We start from the raw sequence: 23,111 nt of genomic DNA, 5'->3' as shown, positions 1-23,111 counted from the left end.
TCAGAGACTGTAACCTCATGTTCCTTGCAGTGATTAGGGTTTTGGGGACTTTGGATAGAGGTCGGGCTCCACTTGTTCCCAAAACTAAGAGTAAATAAGCCAGCCCAGAGATACGACTTGTTATTCTCCTCCATGATGCCACGGCCCCAGAGCACATGCAAGAGGCAAGCCAGGAGCTAGAGACGTAGCAATACCAAGCAAAGGCTCTTACATTGGGGAAGTTTCAAGATTAGAACCTAGGCTTCGGTGGCCAGTGGTTCTCACACAGGACTTTCCACACAGTGGCTCCTAGACGGAAAATAGGGGTGGGCGGGGGTGTTATGGCGGTGAAGTAAAGGAGTGTCAGAGTGTGGCCAGCTCTTCTCTGGATGGAGCAGGGATATGACACTAGGGAATGCCACCAGGTCATATGGCTTCTCTGCTCATCATCCTTGCTAGGAAAGGCAGCCATTTCTGGCTCACCTCAATGTTGTAGGAACTAAACGAGATGGCCACATCTGTTGACAAATGTGACCAACTTAGCATCTTAAAGCAACATCCAACTCATAGGGAGTCAGAGTATAGGCTGGTTTTGGGGGTATCTTTGGCAGAGGGTCTCCCAGGCTGTGTTGGAAGGGGTGCAATGTTACTCAGGCAGTTTCTGGGTAGGATTCATAATGCAGTGAGGGACCTGCTGAGCACCAGATACAGGGCATGGCATGTGCCCTGAACTTTCTAGAGGTGGGGTGTGTCACCGCATAAGTCCTTCCTGGTCTCTCTGTTGTTGCATGAGGTACCATTTGGGCCAAGCAGAGGTGGTGGGTAATTGTAGGTGAGGGTATAGTATGATGGGATTCCCTCTCCCTAGGGCTCAGAATAGTCTTTCAAGCCACTCTGTGGGGGACTCTCACCCACAAGACTCTGTGAATGAGAAACAGCCCTCAGTGGCCACACAGGTGTGTGGAAAGGGTTTGGAAAGCTGCCTCCTTTGGTGGGAACGCCATACCAGGGTGGTATGCCAGGGCACCATGCCCTATCCATGTGTGGAATCTGGCCATGTTTGCAATTTAGACTTTAGGATTCTATTACACCTGCCCATTTTCAACTTCTCAAGCCCTATGCCACCGCCCCATCCAGTGTGGCAGGGGCTTCTTTCCTGGAGGTGTGTGGTGTGGTATCCATGGTCCTGTGACCACCCACACCCTAATGGAGCATGGCTATGGCTAACTTTGCTCCCCTGGGGCAAACATGTTCCTGGACTCTTGACTCTTCAATTCAAACCCCATCTTTCTCCAAAGGGATAGATGACGTCAAGGGCAAGCATCTGCCCTCACAGTACCTGGCTGATGTGGACACCTCTGATGAAGACAGTATCCAGGGTCCCAGGGTAACTTCCCAGCATACCAAGCGGAGGGCCCGGATTGGGCCTGAGACTCAGGTAATGAGGCTTGGGAGAATTCTATCTTTGTGCTTCTCTGGATAGATTTTTTTCTCTCTTTCTCTTTCTCATGAAGTCAGTTTAGAGAAATTGAAGCCTTTAGCACTTTTAGACATAAAATTGCCTATAGCATAAAGATATGTGTGTGTGTGTGTGTGTGTGTGTGTGTGTGTGTGTGTATATATATATATATATATATATATATATATATATATATATATGCTTTATTGGAGTGAATTTGTATAACATAAAGTTGACTACTTAAGTATGGCAGTTTCTCAAGATGTTAAGAGGTGGGAAGGAAAAAGAAAAGAGCCATGCTTGTGGCTAATCAGACGGCCTGAGAGACGGTCGAAGGGGCTCAAGCTCAAAGCTGGCTGAGGCTTCATATCCAGAATCTGTCTCTAAGAAGAAAGTTAAAATATAGTAACCACCTGGTTCTTCTGTGGTAATATACAGAATGATAATGAATTTTGACTATATGCTTACCAAGATTGAAAGCAGAGCTCCAAAGAGATGGCCATACGATCTGTGTTGTTATAGCGAGAGAAGAACCTCACGTGCTCTGTCTTTAAGACAAGAGATAGAGTTCCAAAAATTTTAATTAGTTAACTACTAAATAAATTAAGAAAGGGAGAGGGAGAGAGAGAGAGAGAGAGAGAGAGAGAGAGAGAGAGAGAGAGAGAGATATTTCCATGTTCAAACAAGGAACAAGGTTTGAGCCACACTCCACTGTCTCCTGCCTGCAGGGGATGGTGACATTTGTATTGGAAAAGGATGGTTCCAGAGTTCAGAGCCTAGACAGGACTTAATTAACCTGCCATGATAGCTTACATACATATGAAATGGATAGCGGAATTCTAAAGTGAGAGGCTGGGAAAAAATCCCACCCAGGCTTCAAACATGCCGGGTGAGCTCTCGAAAACTAAGTCACACACAACCCAGCCCTTGGGCTTATGAGACAGCCTCTCCCTGTGTAGCTCAGTCTGGTCTGAAGCTTGCTGTCCACCTGCCTCAGCCTCTCAAGTCAGGGGACACAGTGTCCCTGTCATACCCAGGTCTTCTATTTTTCACAGGGAAAATGAGGTTACTTATCTTCCTCCTGTGTTTGCCTCCATCTTGGCAAACATGGGGCTCCAGCCCTCCTTGAAACTATGGTCTCTCGGGAGACCTTTTGTGCTGTGAGTTTGTCTGCAAACTACCAGAGGCTCCAGGGCTCCAGACACCAGACGGAAGCTGGAGTTGACTGTGCTCCTTGTGCGTCTCACTGGCCTGGTGCTCCTCACTTCTCCACAGGGCCTAGCTGCAGCCAGGGCCTCATCAGAAAGCCAAATGGAGCCCTAAGCCAACAGCCCAGTCTATTATTTTACTGGTTCCTCCCAGCCTCTTCAGCCCAGCTTCCCAGCCTCCTTAGTGGCTTCCCTTCTTGTTCACTCCATGTGGGGCTCACAATGACAGTATTGGCACTGGGTAGGCAATGGCTTTTCCTCTCTCCGAGCCCCCACCTCTACCTCATAGGAAAGTAGACAAAACCACATGCTGAGCACCCTACTGAGAATATCAATCAGTGCCACCACAGCAAATGAGCCAGGCCATATGAAGTCACAGCTGTCCAGAGAGGGCAAGCGTAGGCAGAGGGCTCAAGGACACCCGCGGTGACATTTCCAGTGTGCTGGTCTTCCTTCACTCCAAGTTCTCAGTGCTGTGGTAATTACCCACGAACAATGGCAGCTTCCCGCCCCTCCCCACCCCTGTAAGTGTCATTTCCCTCTCATAAGGCCAGGCGAGCCGTAAATGAGATAATGTAAGACAGAGAGACGGCCTGCGAGGAGGCCGAGCAAAGAGGAATCGATTTTTCTGCCTCTGTCTGGGAGCTAATAGACTGGCTGACTCAAGAGTCCGATGACTCAAAGAATTAGAAAGTTACGCTTTGGGTCACAAGTGACCCAAAGTGACTTTGGTCACTGTACCCTGCTTAATGCACATCTTCCTGCGCATTAAGTGACCAGGAGCCACTCAATGACAGGCACGGTCAGTGCTTTCTGCTACCTTGTCTGGCTGGGTTTCTCACCTCTCCCAAACCCCACTGACCTCCTCTTGCTTCCAGTATCCTTGGTATCAGAAAGAGGTTGTTTAACAGTTTACCTCCAGAGCCCTGTCATAGGTAATGGCCTTAGCTGGACTTGGGGCTTCAGAGGAGGAAGACACCTGTGCTGGCGGGGGTTGCGGTGAGGTCCTCCACTATAACCAGAGGACCACTCCTCTTCCTCTGCCACAGATCTTGGAGTTGAACAAGCGAATGTCAGCCGTGGAGCACCTGCTGGTCCACCTGGAGAATGCGGTCCTGCCACCCTCAGCCCAGGTAATCCCCTGGGCTAAGTGAGATCAGCCCATAGCCTTCCATTAAGGGAGGCTGGAGTCCCAACTATGGCTTCCAGGGAAGAGTCTCAGACATCTTGCAGCTGGTTGGTGCACAGTGCTCCAAGGATGGGTGGATGAGAGCTCCTGCATATCCATATAAAGCCATCCAGGGCCAATAACAAGGTGACACGGTGTGGTCATTTATGGGTAGATGTCCCATAAACTGCTGTGAGATGAATCCTCAGCCAGATGTAAACATCATGGGTGCTGAAACTGGACCAGCAGCCCCAGCCTGCACTACCTCACTGAAGAAATTCCTGACTCTTACTCCTCTTCCCCATCCCCAAGTCAAGTGCAGCCCGGGACAAATGAGCAGCAGCCAGGCGCTAGTGGCCACATCGTTCTTGTTAATTAGTGGTCACATCATTCTTGGTAGTTCCTTTCTAGCCCTTCATGATCCAATTTCATTTAAAGGCATAACGTCACTTACAGGTTCTGTGGCTCAGGTATATCATGTTGGAGAGTGGCTTCAGGCATCCAAGAAACAACAGCTGTCTGGTGTCCAAAGCCCACCTAAGATATGTATGTGGGCTTGGACTCTTTTTTTTTTTTTTACTAGCCAAAGCAAATAGCTATTCTGGGTCCTTCAAATATCTCATCTCAGGCAAAGAGATGGGTTTTCACTCAGTCTGCCTCCCTTGATCTGAACTCAAGAAGATTGGCTACAAACCATGGTATTACTGAGTCACCACACACTGCTCCTCAATCAGCGATGTTCTGCAACTTTCTGTTGGCCTGCTGAGGAAAAGTGACATGAGGATACGGTGTGACACCTCAACCTTGTCCCTGGACTCACAATAACTCCTTGTTGTTATGTGAGTCTAGGACAGATGCCAAGGCCCCATGGGGACATAGAATTTCTAGGTAGAGCTGAGATAACACTGCTGTGACCCACCTCCATCTCACAAAGGGAGAACTTAGAGAACCAGCGACCTTTGTCCTCAGCCCCCTGAGCCACAGCCAAATGCCCAGGGACACAAACATAGGACCAGAGCTTGGACACAAATGGAAGAGGTTGTGGGTTCAGTGGGAGTAGAGGGTGGTAGAAGGAGGAGGTGCCCTCCATCTCTGAGCACTTCCCCTAAAGAAAGCTCAGAGTCTTGTCAACCTGTGTGAGCTGATGGGTCATCCATAAAAAGAAAGATGTTCTGCCCAGTACTACAACACGACTCAACCTGGACTTAGACTGAGTGAAGTCAGCTGCCCACAGAGAACAGACCATCTGATGCTACTCACTTAAGGACCCCAGGAAGGACAGATTCACTGAGACAGAAAGGAGAGGGGTAGATGCCGAGGACTGGGGGAAGGATGGGGAGTGTTCAGTGGGGAGGGAGTCTCAGTATAGCATGAAGGAAAAGTTCCATGGGAGAGGGTAGCGCTGGATGCATAAGAAACTGAGCTGTATACCTTAAAATAGTGAAGATTTTTTTTTTTTTTGAGACAGGGTTTCTCTGTATAGCCCTGGCTGTCCTGGAACTCACTCTGTAGTTCAGGCTGGCCTCGAACTCAGAAATTCACCTGCCTCTGCCTCCCAAGTGCTGGGATTAAAGGCATGCACCACCACTGCCCAGCGAAGATAAATCTTATATACACATTTTACCCCAGTGAACATTTTGGGGGTTGGGGAAGCAGGATAAGGGGTAGGTCTTAAATGGTCACCAGTGCTAGAGTCCTCTCAAGCTGGCTTACCTCCCAAGGATGCCTCTAAGCCCTGCCTCACCCACCAGGAACCAGCTGTGGAGACACACCCCAGTGCTGATACAGAGGAGGAGACACTCAGGAGGAGGCTTGAGGAGCTGACCAGCAATATCAGTGGTTCTGGGACCTCATCAGAAGATGAGACCAAGCCAGCCAGCACCTTCCTTGGAGTGTCCCCAAAGGTGAGGCCTCCCTTCCGGTCCTGAGCAAAGCACAGGGCAAGAGGGACAACCCCAGGTAGCCAGCTGCCCTTGCAGGGACGGCAACTAATTAGCTGCAGGCTTTGGAGGTGGAGCTTGATAAGAGACCACAGGTAAAGAGGTTGGAGACCAGCCATGGGAATTCAACAGTTCTGCAGCAGCCTGGGATCTACTTCATGAATGACCTTCCTGTCCCTAGGTGTGCACAGACACAGGGCACATGGAGACACAGAGAAGGAGCCCTCAGAGCCCTGGGAACCCTGCTCGGCCTACAAAGAGCACAGATGAGGAGCTATCTGAGATGGAGGACAGAGTGGCCATGACAGCATCTGAAGTTCAGCAAGCTGAGAGTGAGGTAGCCCACCCCACCCCTGCGGAATTTCCCCAGGGGCAATGTCCAAGTGATGGGACCCAGTCAGAGGCCTGACAACCCAACAGCCCACCTATAGGCTCACAGAGCCCTTTCTGGCAGCCAGGAGGGCAGCAGAGTACAAGTTTGGGGGTTCTTCCCACCTCTCCACTCCCCTGCTCAGCCCGGGGAGTGGCAGCAAGCTTTTTTTGGCTATGAGAAAGATACATATGGTCACTATTTCCATCCCATGAGCAGAGCCTAAACACCACTGAGAGGTCAAGACAGCAGAGCTCACGACTGGACTTGGCAGAGGGTCCTCAGGGGCCTGAGCAATGACTGCAGGGTTTAGGAGAGAGATATATCAACAGTGCACAGGCCCTGGGCAAGCCAGAATGTTCAGGCCTTCCAGGGACAGATGGAGTGTCTCTCCAGGGACAACTGTAGCATCTTCCCCCTAGAGTCCTATAAAGAAAAGAGGTCTAAACCCAGGCTATGGAGATAGCCAGCATCCCTGCCTTCATCCAGCAAATGGTTGCCAGTACCCAAGAAAGGTGGGGTGTGAACCAGCCACCACTCACTGCCAAGGAGTGAGGCAGGCTCAGGCCCTTTTTTTAAGGGTTCCCTTCTAACAAGTGGCTGACGTGGGTAGTCACACAGGCAGTAGCCTTGAAGACCTCAGGCCACGCGCCTGCCTCTGGAGCTTAGACTTGTTGTGAGAGGAGACATACAACAAAACAAAGTGTCTCTTCCCACAGCAAAGCAAGGAAAGAAACAGTTACTCAATCAGGAACTAGTGAGGAGGACAATATGGGGGTTTATCCCACAGAGCGCTCAGGGAGGCTACTTAGTGATGATGGTGGGAAGGATGCTATGAAGAGAAACGAACACTGAAGCTCTTGGCAGTGGCTCTCAGCCTTCCCAGTGCTGTGACCCTTTAATACAGTTCCCGATGTTGTGGTGACCCCATACCCTAAAGTGTTTTCATTGCTACTTCATAACTGTAATTTTGCTACTGTTATGAATTATAATGTAAATATCTATGGTTTCTCCTGGTCTTAGATTCTCAACCTGTGGGTCACGACCCCAAAGGGTTAACTTAGGGGATAGGACTCCAGCCAGAGAGAACAGATTATACAAAGGCACTGGGGGAGAGTCAAGCTTAGTAAGCTCATGGATTGGCCATAAAACCCAAACAGAGTGATGGGGAAGTGAAGAAAGGAAGGTTCCAGAAGATGGATGGAGAGCCCTGAGGAGCACAGAAATAGACTGAGGAGAGTGATTGGTGACGTCATTCAGTGGGACAGCCTGTGCTTAGCATGTGCAAGACTTCAAGTTCAGCCCCAGTTCCATGATAAAATGAAATGGAGGAGGCAGTTGACTGGGTTTCCACATCTAGATGTTTTCTCTGGCTTTTGTGGGAAGAGTGGCCAAGGAGCAGGGAAGAGGCCAAGGATGGCTCTGGGAGTGGCAGGAGGGAATGGCCAGGCCAGGAATAATTCCAGCTGACCCCCCCCACACACACATACACATCATCCTACATGTGAGAGCCAGACTTCCAGCTGTGCCTCCGAGAGTGACCAGCACCCTGAGACATCCAGAGAGACTCTGACAACCAGGGAAGGAAGCAGAGGGAACTCCAGGGCCAGGCTGTGGTTGGGATTCCGAGCTGGTGATCTTTATGATCTGAGGTGGGATGCTGGATGACATCTGTCTGTCTACCTGTCTTCCGTCAACTCTCTTTCCCAGGTCTCAGACATCGAGTCCAGAATTGCAGCTCTGAGGGCAGCAGGACTAACAGTGAAGCCCTCAGGAAAGCCTCGGAGAAAGTCAGGCATCCCGGTGAGTTGGGTGGAGGAATGGAGCATCAAGTTTGTGGGCCCCAAGGACCTCCTCAGTAGCCCACAGTGTCCCCTCAAGACCTCCCAGGAACTCAGAGAGAAAAAGCCCTAATTTTCTTGATGCCGTGAATCAGGTTTGCCAGAGCCAGTTGGTGAGCTGGACCCCTGCAGAAGCTTTTAAATCATTTATTACTTTAAAAGAGTAATAATAATAATAATAATAACAACAACAACAACAACTCCTTATAGGCTGGGAAGATAGGAAGTCTTTAAACTGCCTGACACACAAACATGATAGCAAACAAAAATTTAATCCCCAGAATTTATAAAAACAGGAAGAAATAAAGAAAGCCAGGCATGGTGGTGCTGGTGCACACCGTAATCCCAATGCTGGGCAAGCAGAGACAGGAAGAACTCTGGGCTCCTTGGCCCAACCCCCCTCATCTATTTGGATCTATTACAGCACAGTAAGAGACCCTCCATCAATCAGTAAGCTAGCTGATTAATTAAACGGTGGCTAGCATCTGAGGAGTGACACCCAAGGTTGTTTTTCTCTGGCCTATACACATAGTGCACGCATGCCCATTCATACACACAGCTCCCTATGTGGAGCTGCAGCCCTGGTGGGCAAACCTCACCTGGTGATGCAGACTTGACACATTGACGCTTTGAGGTGGGTGTGGCTGGAATAACTGAAGAAGAGGCTTGTGCCAGTGGACCTGTCCTTACTGTGGTGACCAGAATCCAGCATCTATCCAAGGCCAGTCAGAGGTTTCTGAAAGAGTGATGCCGGGGGTATCAGGGTAGAAGAAAGAAGAATGATCTGCAAGGTCCTTAGGTGGGACTAGTGCTTAAATCCTTACTGCCCAGCCAATGTTTCAATGTTAAATTCAATGTTAAAATTTCAGATTTTAAAAGAACTGACTTCCTCAAGTCCGTACTTTGGCAAGAAACTGCTTGTTGGTACCTGAAATGGAAAGCCACTGGAAAGTGTATTTTAATTTGCTGCATCCATAGTCTTGTCTAGAACCCCAGGTTGTAGTTTGAGGGGTGGGGGGCATGATCTGTCCCAGATTGACCAGTATCGACAGGGACCACTGTCCTGCATCGCGCCAGCCCGGCTTGATTCCCATTCTGGGTGTCATGGCTTAACAAGGTCATATTTGTACACATTTCTTCCTTGTTCTCCAGATCTTTCTTCCCCGGGTTACTGAGAAACTTGACAGGATCCCAAAGACTCCACCTGCAGACCCTGAGGACCAAGCCAAGACCCCCAAGGTACATTCCACCACCACCTTCCAAGGCAACTCTCACAGAAGAGCAGGATCTGGGGGAGGGTGTGGAGAGTGACAGACAGCTCATCAATGCCTGAAGGGTACACAGATGGGCTGGGCAGGGCGGCTCCTGGTGGGGAAATCCCAGAGATCCCAGCAAGATGCAGAGATGGAGACAGGAACATCTGTCAGGCACACTCAGGCTCCTTGGCTCAGTTCTTAAAGCAGCTCTGAGGACAGGAATGTGACACTGCTCTTATCCTGCTTGGGGGTAACATTAGGTAGGGTAACATTTACCCTTGTACATATATCAGACTTTGGTAAGGGTCTTGCTAAAGCTACATGTGTTCCCAGATACTTTTCCACCCAGCTCAGGCATAGCAGCCTGGCACCTGTCCTCTGAGAGACACAGTTGCTTGTTGTTAGGGGTGAAAACACAACAGCATTGGAAAAATGGCCCAAGGATGAGTTCAGCACTCAGCAGACACTCTGACTGGGTATGAGTGAAAGAGAGGCCTCCAGAGAAAGGCCCATGTGTCTAGGGGATGTTAGGAACAGAGTCGGGGTGCTGTTCCCAGGCCTACTCCAGGCCCTACCCACCCAGGTACCCACTAAGCCATAGGGCAAGCCCAGCTATGTGTTAGCTTATTGGTTCCAAGTGTTGTTTTCTGTCCTTCACCTGTGTTACAGAACCCAGTTGGGTGGGCAGTGACACCTTGTAATAGTGACAAATGAACTGAGGCTCAGGGGGATAGAATAACAGTAGAATCCTGATTGGACCCTGGGTCCTGATATCCATAGAATTCTCCCAAGTCCCCCAAAGCCCCACCTCCAGACTCTAAGCTCTATCTACAGAAACATCAGCTAGGCACGCCGGGAGAATCCCAGACACTGGAAAATATTTCTGTGGTAATTAACCAATTCAGTCTTTTCCTCTCCTGAAAAGGGCAAACAGAGAAAGACTTTCTTCCTGTGTTGTAGAGAGGTGGTCTCTGGGAAAGGAGGGAGGAGGTAGTGGCTAACAACCGTGGGGAGGAGCTCAATGTATAGCCGTGAGTCTGTGTCACCAACGGTGCACTCAGAGCGTGCAGTAGTAAGGAACAACTCTGTAATTTGAACCCACGCCACTGTATTGTTTCCAACCCACCACTGGAAGCAGGCAGTTCCCTGGCATCTCGTCCATGTAGACACGGGTACATAATTTACAGTCAGTGTGCATTCTTGTATCATTGAGCTGACTATCAGCAGAGAACGGGGAAACAGGTGACCTTGGTAATTAAGGTCAGAATCAAAAAGAAGTCCCAAATTAGTTCAAATTACACCTCGGGGATGCCCAGAGATGTTCTCTTCTTCCTAGGCCACAGCTGTCCCCTCTCTCCTGAGGAGGAAGTACTCTCCCAGCAGCCAAGGTAAGAGCCACCTGCTCCCCTTCCTGCTCCACTACAGCTGAGAGAGGAGCTGGGGGTGGGGGAGACACAGCCAGCCAGGCTCTGTACACTCCTCCCTAATCCGTGGGACCCACCCTAGGCCCCGTCTCTGAAGAACACCCAGAAGGGCCACTGTGCCCACCTGGGCCCATGCTGCTCAGGGTGGCTTTAAGCAGGTGCAGGCAGTCCTGGCAATGCTAATGTTCCCATGGTGTCACTATAAAGGGTCCCTATAGAAAGCACAAAATATCAGGCCATTAGAAGGCCTTGCAGTCTCCCTGGTGATAGGAACATCATCTTTGCCCTGGGCACATAGATGTGCACTGCTTACTTTTTCTGTCACTATGAAAGTTCCCTTTGAGAAACTCAAAAGAAGAAGGCTCATTCTCCAGCTGACAGTTTCAGAGGGTCAAACTCTAGGATGGTGACCGTATGTGATGGAGAAGGGTTCTTACCTCTTGCCAGATGGGAAGCAGAGACCAGGAAGAGACTCCTCTTTGCATCCGCTGAGGTCCTAGCACACATCAGGTTCACTGGAAGGACAGGGACGGTACCCCAGGTCCTCAGACTGGTTCATCGGAACCCTCAGGGTCAAGGTTAACTTAGAGAGGGGATGATGAGGAGTGGCATTTGACATTTGGGAGCTTCTGGAACAAGAAGACAGAGGTGAGCCTGAGTCCTCTTTGTGGCTGGCCTCAAGGACAGACTGAGCCCCACCAAGAGGTCACTCACACTCAGCCTCAAGCCAGAGCGTCTCATGGCCGGGCCATTGGGGGACTCTGAGTGTCCTTTTCAGTTCTTTACTACCACCATGTCAGTGCCAGCATGAAGCCAAAATAGGCTCATGACTGGGTCTACCAGGGCCAGCATGGCACCATAGCAGATCCTCAGGGCCCTCTATAGGCCTGCAAATCGAGCTGCATCCTCTCCACTCAGTGCTGTGATCCCTGGGAATTTAATTGCCTCCTGGGAATGGAATAACACCACAGCCATGTTGTCTGTAAGTCAGCTCTCAAAAAGAAAGGGAAGGAGAGAGGAAAGCAAGGGAGGGGAGGAGTGAGGAGGAGAGGGAAGGAAACGGGGAGAAGGAGGTCAGGCCTGACTGAAGCACATCACTGAATATGGGTCTAGAAAGATATAGCACTCTGGAGTGCTGCAAGCCAACCCCACTTCCTTCCAGCTCCAGAGATTCCCACCAGAGCCATGCAGGTGTAGGTTTTTGTCCAGCCCCTTCACTTAAACAAACAGTTGGTTAAGGATGGAGGTGAGGCCCCCAACTCTGCAGCCACAGGCCTAAAAGACTTCTGCCCTGAGGATCAGAGTACCAGCACCTCAGGCCCATTGTCCTGTCACATAATTATATGACACAGATACATATGCTCCTGATCCTAGTGTCCTAAGCTCCCTGTTATTTTTCCAGGGCAGCAGAGAAGGATACAAACTCTACTTCCAGTGACCTAAAAGATTAGGCCCCGCCTCCTGCTTACAGGCCCCATCTCTTTCCTGCTGCCCGCCCCCTTCCTGCCCACTAGCCCCACCCCTTTTCTTGGCCTCACCCTTTCCCACTGGCCCCGCCTACTTTCTCAGTGGCTCCGCCTCTTAATAGAGAGAGAAACTTTCTGAACTCCTTTTCTACACAGCCACTGAGTGCACCTTGCAAAGCGATCAGCAATGTGAAACCTTCTCGACAGAAGACGTGTCCACAGCTATGATGTTGTCTAATGTCTGAAGTAGACAAGAACTCGTTTGGTTAGGTCTTCGATTCACTGTCTCCCCTCTGTTTTCCCAAAGGCATAGATGGTAGTTCTTTTGATCGGAAATCAGTGTACCGTGGCTCGCTGACACAGAGGAACCCTAACGGGAGGAAAGGGACAGCCAGCCATATCTTCGCGGTAACGTTTCCTCTTGTCTTTGTGTGCATTGTCAGCTTCACATTTTGATACTGAATCAAAAGCAAAAGGCATTGGAGGGGGTGGGGGTAGAGAGGCTAGTCATCAATCTGCAAAAAGAGAATTGAAAGCATTTCTTAAACGTACCTGAGAATGTGCTCGATCTGGGAGCACATATACAAAAAAGGGGGGAGGGGTTCTGAGTACATTAATGAGAGAAAGAAAGGTAATGATAAACCTGCAGGCTCACTAAGCACACAAGGGACAGGCTCAGCTCTGAACAGGGGCCAACCAGGGTGCTATGAGGCTGAACCCTCAGGCCAGGCAGGGCCACTAGATACAGAGTAGACCCTGAAGACCCTCATTTGAGCCTTGGGGCCCTCAAGTTCAGCAACAGGAGCACTAGACACAAGGACAACTGTGAACTGCCTTAGGTCTCTGCTCTGAGCCAGAGGCATGCCCAGTGGTTCCACTCAGACCTGACACTGTGACATCTCAGGTGACAAGACTGTGGCCTTCATCCTGGAGATACTCATGGTGATGGTGACAAAGTACCTTTGATCAAGACCTAAACACATTTTGTGTTACTGTTATTTCATTACGGGGGGAAATACACTAGGCAGGCAGGCAGGCTACATAGGTTTTACTTAACTCACACCTCTCCAGAGTTCAAGGGACATGATGCTAGCAGATGCTCGGAATTGTGGGAATATCTGTGAGGAGAGAGCATTTCACCAGGCAGGAGGGCAAGGAACAGTCAGGAGTCATAAAAGTCAGATGCAGACTTTAAAAGGTGTGTCGATGTGACTCTGTGTGTGTGTGTGTATGTGTGTGTGTGTGTGTAGACACCAGCAGAGAAGGCCATTGGATCCCCTGCGGTTACACCTGGTAAGCCACCTGGATGTGGGTGCTAGGTACCAAACCCGGGTCTTCTTGAAGAGCTGGAAGCACTTTTTAACCACTGAGCCATCTCTCCACCCCTGTGCTGTAGTGAAAACACACTGGGTCCCAAGAGAATGTCTTTTATCCTTTCTGAAGGCATGTCCTCAGTGACTTACAGAGCTCCCACTAAGCCCTGCCCAGCGAGGGCCACCACCACACTGGGACCAAACTTCCTATATATGAACATTGGGGGATACCCTACATTCAAGCTGTACCACCCTCATCCCTCATCTCTCTCCAACCTCCATGTTACCAACTCAGCTCGCTGTCTAATGTTCATCCCAGCTTACTTCCAGTTCCGAGGGTGAGCAGAGATCTGCCTGGCTCAATCTTCCAAACTTTGTCCAGGAAGACTAAACTCCAAATGTATTCTCTTCTTTAAAAGTTGCCTTGGGCTGGAGGCACAGCTTGGTGGCAGGCTGTCAGTTCAACATGCACGCGGCCCTGGAGTTGGTCACCCATGCCACAGGGAATGTAGTAGTTATCTTGGGATGGTCTAAAAATTTCTTTACAATGGATGTGTGAATCCACCTGCTGACTAGGCTGAATATTAATGACTGCTGAGGAAGGGTGTTTCATTGGTTGGCACCGGCAGTGGCCTATGCCATTGTCCTCCACATGCAGCCCCTCACAACTTAGGTCTGCATACAGGTCGTGTGTCATACTCATAGTTCATGACAACACTGTCTCTCTGTATCTTGGATCCCAAATTGAACCTCCTCCGAGGAAGGGTCTCTATGTATATCCAGCTCTTTGCTGTCACTTAGAATGTAATCTGTGCTCAGCGAGTGAATTTTAGCTGAATTCTACACCCAGCACCGATCCTAATCAAGTCCGTGCAGGTATCACATGCTGAGAGGGATCTAGCCCTCAAGCCCCCAGCCAGCCCTACCCTGACACCTAGGAGGTGAGTGCTTAGTCCTGGAGGCCCTGAGCCCTTTCTGGGAGAAGCAGTATCTGTGCCCTGGTGTTTGTGTGCCTCTGCTCACACTGTTCCACTGTGTCCTATAAACCCATGTGCAGAATGGGATCGATCTGAAGCATCTTCTAAATTCCCCATCTCTGGCAGAGCTGCAGCCAAGAGCAGAAACCACAGTCAACAAAGGTAGCTGGGCAGCTCTGGAGAAAGCTTCCAGCTAGGAGCGCACTAAACCGGCCGCATCCTGTAAGCTCATCTTCCTCAAGAGACAGAATGAAGTCAGAGCCCCCAAACTACCCTCTCAGTAAATAGGCCCTACTGGGGGACCCGCATGAATCATGGCCTCTCATGGTCATGAAATCTGTGTTTAGAGGACAGGGCATCACAAGGTAGAGATGCAAGAAAAGGGGAAAGATACTCATGAGATCTCTGTGAGCTCAAGGCCAGCTTGCTCTATCTAATGAGTTCCAGGACAGCTGGGGCCATGTAGAAAGACCCTGCCTCAAAAACAAAACAAAACAAAAACCAGCCAAACAAAGGCTGGTGAAAAGCAAACACAAGCAACTGAGTTATGTGTGGACATATGAGCCCACAAAGCTAGGGGCTTGCCTGTGTGCCTGTGTACTGTATGCACATTAACATGGCTGACATTGTGTCTATCTGTATACATGCCCACGGTTTTCTTCATACATACCTATGTCTATGCCTATATCTGTGTAGGTACCCATGTGTCATGTACATGCTGGTGTGTGTGTCTGTGCATGCCCACATGGGTATCAGTGTACATACTCATGTGTGTCTGTGTGCATAGCACACCTCTCTCTCTCTCTCTCTCTTTCTCTCTCTCTCCATGTGTGTGTGTGTGTGTGTGTGTGTGTGTGTGTGTATGGCACAATCTGGTGTGTATATCTGTGTATACTGACATGTGTGCATGCACATGTACATACAGATTTCTAAGTTTGTGTCTATATTCCCACCTGTGTAAACATATATATATTTATATGTTTCTCTGTTATATCTGTATCTGTCACATAATCGTGAGTATATGTATTTACTTCTCTGTGAACACTTTGCCCATGAACCCATGTGCACACCTAAATGAACACATGTGTATTTGTGCTCTACAGAAACCTGTGATGGCCCAGCAGCCCTAAAGGGGAGGCTCATGGCACAAGACAGTACCACAAAGCACCCCACAGTTTCCACCACATGGCCATCGCATCCCCATGGGCTCTGTGCTCCTTGATGCTACAGATGCCTGTAATCATCATCCCAGTGAGAGAAGTAAGAAGAACTTCGTGTGTGGATCCACCTGTCAGACTTCAGGATCTCAAGCCTTCAGCTGTCACCAGATCACGAACCCGAGCCAGGGCACCTGCCAGTCTCTGACCCGGGAAATACAAACTATGTGACTTCCCCTCAACTGATGTTCTCTGCCTGCTGAAGGACACTCAGACACCTTCTCACTGTGATTCTTTAACCCGATCTCAGCCTTGCTGGGCCTCACTCACAGCTGGAATGGAAAGAACTTTTTCAGAGGAGGCCCTGAACGTGTACACATTCCTGACTGCGTGCACATGTGCACGAGAGAGAGAGAGAGAGAGAGAGAGAGAGAGAGAGAGAGAGAGAGTCTCTGTGGGCATGATGGGAGAGTGTGCAATGGCGGTGAGTGAGGCGGGGTGGATTCCTCACCCACCCCACAAACCTTGTTCTTCAAATTTCCTTGTGTGTTACAGATGAAAGCAAATAACACTGACCACCCCCCATCCCAATATTCCCACCACAATAACTACCACCCACAGTGCCACACTGAGACCAAGCCTCCAACACAGGCTTTTGGGGTACACTACATAGGGACCTCGTTTTCTAGATAGCCCGTGCTTCAAATTCAGACTTCTAACACAGAGATGACTGCTCTGGGATTTATCAAGAACTCAGATCTTCCGAAGTCAGGTGTGTCAAAGCCAGTTTTGCTGCATAGTCCGCCCTTCACATCACTACGGGGGTTCCCCACACCCAGGGCTGCCTTTTCCTATCAGCTTATATCCTGGTCTGGGAGTCTAGAGAACACACAGGCCAGAGCCACATACATCCTAGTGTCTTCTGAGAATAAAACTCCAGGAAGAAGCCTCTCACTCATTCAGAGATGTGCCTCTCAGGGCCTCCACACTTGTTCCCTATGTCCTTCTAGCAAAGTCCTGCAATGGAAATATGTCCTCCTGTGCTGCCTGTGTCCTGACTACTGGCCACCTGACCTTACCTGCCCTTGGGGTTGGAGGTGAGGTGGCACAGAGTCAACAACACAGACTCCAGGAAGAGGGGAGAAACAGAAACACTGCAGCAAGTTCACCTGAACCCTGCTGCAAGCTCCTTAAATACCCTCCATCCCGCGCCCCATTGGTCCCAAGAAAGCATCACTTCTAAACAGCAGTTCCCGATTGGCTGACATTGTCTGCACCAGCAATCCTTGGTCTCTCAGGCAGTCCTCAATTAGGTCCTCCTGCAGGAGATGCTTTTACAGCTGCACAAGCCACCGGTGTTCCTGAATTTCAAATGACAAAACTCCATTCAAAGGATCAGTGGAGTCTGCAGTTCTGAGGGGTGGGTGCCTTTACCTGCTTCCAGGGACTGCAGCCATCCCAGTGTGCCTTGGCTTCAGGCAGCATCGCTGCAGTCTCCATACGCCCCTTCATGTCATCTTGCCTTGTACATCTCTGAACAGCTGTCCTCTTGTCAGAGTAACATTTGCTGTGTGTAGTGCCACCTTTACCCAGTATGCCTGCCTCAGTCAATACACTTGCAAAAGCTCTGTTTCCTGAGGTTCTATGTGGGTGTGAACTGGGGCGAGACCGTCTGACCCACTACAGAGCATAAGAGTTCAAAGACCACAAAACTTTGCAGCACACTCCCCCAAAACAGAAAGGTCTCATCGCTCTGCTGAAAGCCTGAGGAAGACCAAGGAGTGAGCACTGTCCAGGGAATCCTGTTAATGGGGCTTCCTGCGCTGCAAGAAGCAGAACCCATTTAAGTAGGAGTGTTGGGAAAGGCACAGAGCTTTCTCCTGCAGCCCAGGGACACAAGCAATCCAGCTTCAGGGGGTTCAGGTGATGGGGGGACACCCTCACAGCCTCTGCCTCTCTACATAACCCTGTTCTTCAGTTTGTCTGTCAGCTGTTCAGAATTCCAGGCGATGCCCCATGGTCATGAGCTCGCAGCCACAGCTCTGTGACTAGGCCTCTCTGACAGGTACAGCTTTCTACCTCAGAACCCAGGGGGCAGTTACTTAGAGCCCTGTGCTTCCTCTACACTGGCCACCTAGAACAGGCCTATGCCAGATGAGAAATCCTTTTGCTGTGCCTAAAGCTGGTTCTCCTACCCTGAGACACGTAGCCCATTAATATGAAATGAGAAAGGCTCTCTGACCTCTGGTCAAACCCTCCATCATGTATCCCATTTCTCAGCTCTGAGGTATCCAGGCGACGCCTGCAGCTCTGTGGGTCTCTATGAGGGCATCACAGGCCACACCTCTCCTGCACTGTGCCACCTGCCTTTGCAACATCTCCAGTTAACCACAATAGCCCTCAGGTCTGCAGACCCTTTGCCTGGTGTCATCAAATATGTGATAAGGAGACTAGGCTGAGACCAAGATCCTTGTGCTGCCTCCAACTCTGCCTGCTGGCTCCCTCTTGAACCCTCAAAGGGACAATATGTCCATACTACACTTGGAAAAAAGCTACCTTGCCAAAAGTACTTATGATTCTACACACACACACACACACACACAGAGAGAGAGAGACAGACAGACAGACAGACAGACAGACAGACAGACAGACAGAGATAGAGACAGAGACAGAGAGAGACAGAGGCAGGCAGGCAGACAAACACAGACAGACAGAAACAGAGAAAGGCAGAGACAGACAGACAGATCTAGACCCATGATGGTGTTCAGGACACCCAGTCCAGCTCCTAAGGTCTCACAGCAGTCCCCACGGGCCCTAGGACTGAGCACACACATCCAGGGGGATTTCCCACAGGACAGAAGCATGTTCTACCAAGGCAGTTCTCACCAAGGTAGGAGACCAGGCTTTCACCATTGTTAATGCCCGAGCTAGCCACAGACGGAACCAAGGCACCATGCGAAAGTTTAAAACTCCCCTGACCCTAATCTTCAGGCTGTGCCCTCCGTCTCCTAGGGTTCCTTACCATACCCACCTCCTATCAGATCTCCCAAGGAGCCACTGGCCAGAGCCCTCTTCCAAGGAAGAGACATCTGTGCCTTGAGAACGCAGATGTTGCACTGACCACAAGGTGTGTCCAGAGGGTGAATTGGCATCCTGAAGCTGTTCCTACAAGTCTGGTGGTGGCCAGGAAATGGCGATCCTGGGGGAGACACCTGCTTTGTCTCTTCTCATGCAGAGTTCCTTCAAGAACGTTCTATTGCACTTAAATATTTCATGTAACCTGTAACTATTGACGTGGTGATGACGGGGCGAGTTAAATGGCAGAATATTGCATGGTCGTTTTCAACAGCACAGACCTACAGATACTTCAACACTTCCAGAATATGGCGGTAAAAGAACAAGGTTCAGCACCTATAAGCAGGATGAGTCTACCCAGAAGACACAGGGAACTCCCCAGCCAGAAACACCTGAAATGCAACACAATGGCCTGTTCACATCATCTGGACTCTTCTATCTATTTTTGTGCACACTTTTTTTCTTATTATATGTAAATTGCCTTTACAGCATAATAGACTTTCTTTTTAAAAGTTGTGTGTGTGTGTGTGTGTGTGTGTGTGTGTGTGTGGTGTGTACACATCTATGAGAGGACCCTGTGTGTTTGTGCATAGAGACCAGAGACTAATGTGGTGTCTTCCTCAGTCATTTTTCCACTTTCTCTTTTTTGAGTCACTGAACCTGGAGGTTGTCAATTTGGCTAAGCTGACTGGCCAGTGAGCTTCAGAGATCTTCCACACCTCTGCTCTCTCCACCTCAGCAGCAGGGTTATGGACCGGTGCCACCATGTTCCACCTTTAAGCCTACTTTACAATAAAAGTAACACTCTCGGTTTTGGTTTCATTGTTTCGTTTTGCTTTATTGAGACAATCTGGTCTTGAACTCATACCCATATGTCCGGTTCACTTCCCAGAGTGCTGGGGTTACAGTCATGTACCACAACACCAGACATCTGTTTGTATCATTAGACTTGGTGTTTTCTCAGTCATAGACTCGGGAAGAACTAGAGGAAATGTGTCTAGAGACTGTACATGTGAATAAGCGAGCTGAGGGGACAACCAGAGTAGGAAGCACCCACCTGGGCTTGAGGGACTTCCTGGCCACAATTCCAGGAAATCACGGCTCAGGTGAGGCAGAAAAGGGGGGCAAGTATTCAGAAGAGACCATATTCCAGTTTGACGGCCATGCTCTCATTGAGAGGACGGGTGGACACGTCACTGTGGAGTCTGCCCAAAGGCGAGCGTGAAGAGGGGGAGGTTAATGTGTTTTAAAGCCACTTGGCCCAAATGAAATTATATAATTCAGGAAGGAACAAATCACGCCATTGATGAGAGGGTTTTTTTTTTTTTTTTTTTTAAAGAAGGTAAAAAAGAAAGGAAAGGAAAAAAAGACAGTGTCTTGATGAGAGAGGAGACGCAGTGGGAACTGCAGGCTATAAGCAAAGACGCCATCAAGGAGGGGACGGGGGCGTCCTCTGCCTCCTTGCTGGCCTATAAAAGGTGGGCAGCCAGGCAGGCCTCAGCTCACGCCCAGGCAGCCTTATCACCACACTCAAGGGACAGAGGGTGAGTAACTTGGCAGTGCTGGAGAGGGGTGGGTGTTGCTGGGACTTCCAGCTCCTCTACAAGGGTTTCTCTGCCAGGCTTGCTGAGCAACCAGGTGCAGGCACCAAGCAGGACAAGCATAGCGAGCTACCTGTGATCTATGGTCTAGGACCACACGCCCTCCTGTGGTTTCCATGGCCGTCCATGATGGAGGGCAGGTGAAGGTGCCCCTCAGTGGGACACCTTCTCAAGCAGAGCCCAGAAGTCACCCTGGGCAGACAGGTCTGCAGCACTCCAGAAAGTGGGTGCCCAGGGCTCAGGAACCAGGGTCGGCTAGCAGTATAGGTTCTCATCACCCAGCCTGAGTGGGTGCAGTCTTTACAATGATTCATGGTGGCACCTCCATCTCCTCTAGTTGGGGTTCCCCTGCACTGTGTGGGACATCCCAGCAAGACTGTGAGGAGGAAGAGGTAGGCATTTTAGAGAGCTCTGGTGGACAGCTCTGCGTGGACAGGGAGGAGCTGGAGAGGTCTTCCTTGAGCATCTTCTAATAGGACCTGAAATGCCAGGGGCAAGAAGGAAGAGAAAAGGGTTTCCTGCAGGAAGTATCACAGATTGATGCTATGTGGTAGGTCAGCGCGCTCGCTCCCTCAGCAGGGTACCAGTTCCTGTCCACAGCAGCAGCAGCCCTCTCTTGTCATTCAAGGGGGCTCTGTGAGGAGAGGCAGGTGCCAGAGGCTCATTCTAGAGTCTCAGCAAACTAGGTCTGAAGTCCCGGGTTATTGTAGGGGCTCTGAGGTGTGAGCTCACTAAAGATGTGGAATGCTGAATGTCCTCTATTGTCTGCCTGGCTCTCAGTGTAGGAGGCCCCAGACCAAGTGTGGGGAAGGACTGGGCACTGAGGTCCCAATACTCCCCAGCCCCTAGCTACCTCTGAGGTTGAGCAAATTGTTCTCCACCTCTGCTGACCACAGGGCTCCCCATAAATCTTCTTCCCACTAAGGCCTGGGTGTCTACCTCCCAGGTCCTGACGAAGATGGACAGACAGGCCCAAGGATGTCCCAAGACAGCCACCTGTGCACAGCTCACATATCTCCCCTGATAATTGTAGCTCTGTGCACTAAACATATGCATTTGCACACCTCATAGTCATGGACACGCTCCATGCACACATGTACATCTGCACAAACAACCTAGAATCCCTCCCAGCTTTGTGCATGCAACTTACACTGCACCTTTACCCCCAGGCTGCACCATCCCCTGTGAGATCCGATCTCCAGGGCGTCGTCCAGGAAGCCAGAAGCATGGCACTGAGGACCTGGCTTTTGTGCTTGCTACTGCTAGGCTTAGTCCTCTCAGGAGCTTCCAGCCGAGCCCACCAGCACTCCATGGAGACCCGCAGTGAGTGCCTGGCTTATGAAAAACAGCCTCTGTCATCCTCCTATCCATACACTCCCCAGATGCCTTGGGTACCCAGCACCTGAACGGGTGGGCTTGGCCATCTCCTAAGCCAGTGGTTCCCAGCCTTCCTAATGCTGCAACCTTTTAATACATATCCTCATGTTGTGGTGATCCCCCAGCCATAAAATTATTGTATTGCTATTTTCATAGCTGTAATTTGGCTATTGTTATGATGTTAATATCTGAAATGCAGATGTCTGATATCAAAAGGGTCACAGGTTGAGTGAGAACCACTGGGACCTAAGCAAAGGCTACCTTGCTATTCAGTCAAGGACATTGATCTTGTTAAATGGGCCTCTCCCCAGAATGGACCTGTCCCTTGTCCTCGCCATTCCCCTGCCCATCTTGGTGGGGTTCCTTAAGAATTTGGGGGGTGAAGTTCAGACAGGAAGAGAATGTTGGTCCTGGTATATATCTAAATTCAGTTCCTAAAGCCACACCACTGACCAATCTCATCAGGGTGGGTGCCAACATGGACTGATACCCAGGTTTCTACCTACTTAGGGGCTCTGTGTGGGGAACACTGCACCTACATGCCAGGCATCCCACATGATGCTCTGACTTTTTCATTTTCAGCCCCTGACATCAATCCTGCCTGGTACACTGGCCGTGGGATCAGGCCTGTGGGTCGCTTCGGCAGGAGGAGGGCAGCCCTGAGGGATGTCTCCGGACCTGGCCTGCGGTGCCGACTAAGCTGCCTCCCGCTGGATGGAAGTGCCAAGTTTTCTCAGCATGGATAACAGCCCAGCTCAGCTGCTGAGCCCAGGCCCACCCTTCCTGTCCCCTGCAGAGCCTCCTCCACCCTCCCTCTCCTCTGTTTTTCCTCTGATCTAATAAAAGTGCTGGCTTTGTTTACTGTACACTGTAACTGTGTGGTAATAAGCTGGAAGGTGCTTTCTCTCTGGGGAGGTTAACCATGAGAGAAGCTCAGAATCCAGTAACCTCTTTGGAAAGAAGAGGGTTCCACCTGCCCACAGTAGAACAACTGAGACCACTCATTACCAGGCCCTGCAGGGGTTGGCCCGGTCCCTTAAGACCCTGCACTAGGGGTAGGGAATGTTGATTCAGTGTTCCTGTAAATTTCTGTTCTCCAAAGTCACACTACTGCCCAGAAATGGGGTGCCCTTGATCACTTGCTCCCACAAGTTTCTACCCACCCAAGGTTCTCTGAAAACTCAGAATACTCAGCTTGCACACTGCATAAAGCCAGGGTGACCACACACTACACTATGTAAGATACTTGGTCCCCGAGAAAGGCTGCACAACACCCTTCACATGGCCCACTTCCTTCTCTTGGCATCTTTAAGACTAACTTTTAGAACTGTTGGGGGGGGGGGGTTACTGTAAAAATTAGATGCTACTAAGATGGTCCCCGGAACCATGCCCCCAGGGCTCTGTTCCCACAACCCAGGACCTGTGGTGTCCATTAGGTTCATGTTTGGTACTGTGTCTGCTGTTTGGGCAAATGCATTACTTGGCTCCACCAGTTCAGCG

General features: G+C 50.1%; 2 protein-coding genes across 6 annotated transcripts in view; both read left to right on the top strand.

Annotated features, from left to right (window-relative positions):
* Mlph (melanophilin) overlaps positions 1 to 17,186 on the top strand; it is a 35,853-nt gene extending 18,667 nt beyond the window's left edge. For all 4 annotated transcript variants that reach the window (XM_076914816.1, XM_076914814.1, XM_034521971.2 and 1 more), the window contains 9 exons: positions 1,278 to 1,417; positions 3,696 to 3,779; positions 5,566 to 5,718; positions 5,936 to 6,091; positions 7,835 to 7,927; positions 9,118 to 9,204; positions 10,558 to 10,609; positions 12,419 to 12,519; positions 15,505 to 17,186. In XM_076914816.1, coding sequence (XP_076770931.1) covers positions 1,278 to 1,417; positions 3,696 to 3,779; positions 5,566 to 5,718; positions 5,936 to 6,091; positions 7,835 to 7,927; positions 9,118 to 9,204; positions 10,558 to 10,609; positions 12,419 to 12,519; positions 15,505 to 15,531 — 893 coding nt within the window. In that variant the 3' untranslated portion in view covers positions 15,532 to 17,186. The remainder of the gene's footprint in view (positions 1 to 1,277; positions 1,418 to 3,695; positions 3,780 to 5,565; positions 5,719 to 5,935; positions 6,092 to 7,834; positions 7,928 to 9,117; positions 9,205 to 10,557; positions 10,610 to 12,418; positions 12,520 to 15,504) is intronic.
* Positions 17,187 to 20,006: 2,820 nt separating this feature from the next.
* Prlh (prolactin releasing hormone) lies at positions 20,007 to 22,456 on the top strand. 2 transcript variants are annotated; one of them, XM_076914820.1, is made up of 3 exons: positions 20,007 to 20,177; positions 21,404 to 21,557; positions 22,194 to 22,456. In XM_076914820.1, the coding sequence occupies exons 2-3, from the start codon at positions 21,461 to 21,463 to the stop codon at positions 22,355 to 22,357; spliced, it is 261 nt and encodes an 86-aa protein (XP_076770935.1). In that variant the 5' UTR covers positions 20,007 to 20,177; positions 21,404 to 21,460; the 3' UTR covers positions 22,358 to 22,456. The 2 variants fall into 2 exon arrangements, with proteins under 2 accessions (XP_076770935.1, XP_034376968.2); XM_034521077.2 differs by lacking the exon at positions 20,007 to 20,177 and having other exon boundaries at positions 21,367 to 21,557.
* Positions 22,457 to 23,111: the final 655 nt, after the last annotated feature.

Source organism: Arvicanthis niloticus, chromosome 17 (genome assembly GCF_011762505.2).
Source record: "Arvicanthis niloticus isolate mArvNil1 chromosome 17, mArvNil1.pat.X, whole genome shotgun sequence".
Classification (NCBI taxonomy): domain Eukaryota; kingdom Metazoa; phylum Chordata; class Mammalia; order Rodentia; family Muridae; genus Arvicanthis; species Arvicanthis niloticus.
This window is presented reverse-complemented; position numbering and strand designations above follow the sequence as displayed.

Coding starts and splice junctions, on each gene's coding strand:
- Prlh (XM_034521077.2), top strand. CDS start 21,374: ATGCAACTTACACTGCACCTTTACCCCCAGGCTGCACCATCCCCTGTG. Junction 21,558..22,193: donor GCACTCCATGGAGACCCGCA/GTGAGTGCCTGG, acceptor TTTCATTTTCAG/CCCCTGACATCAATCCTGCC.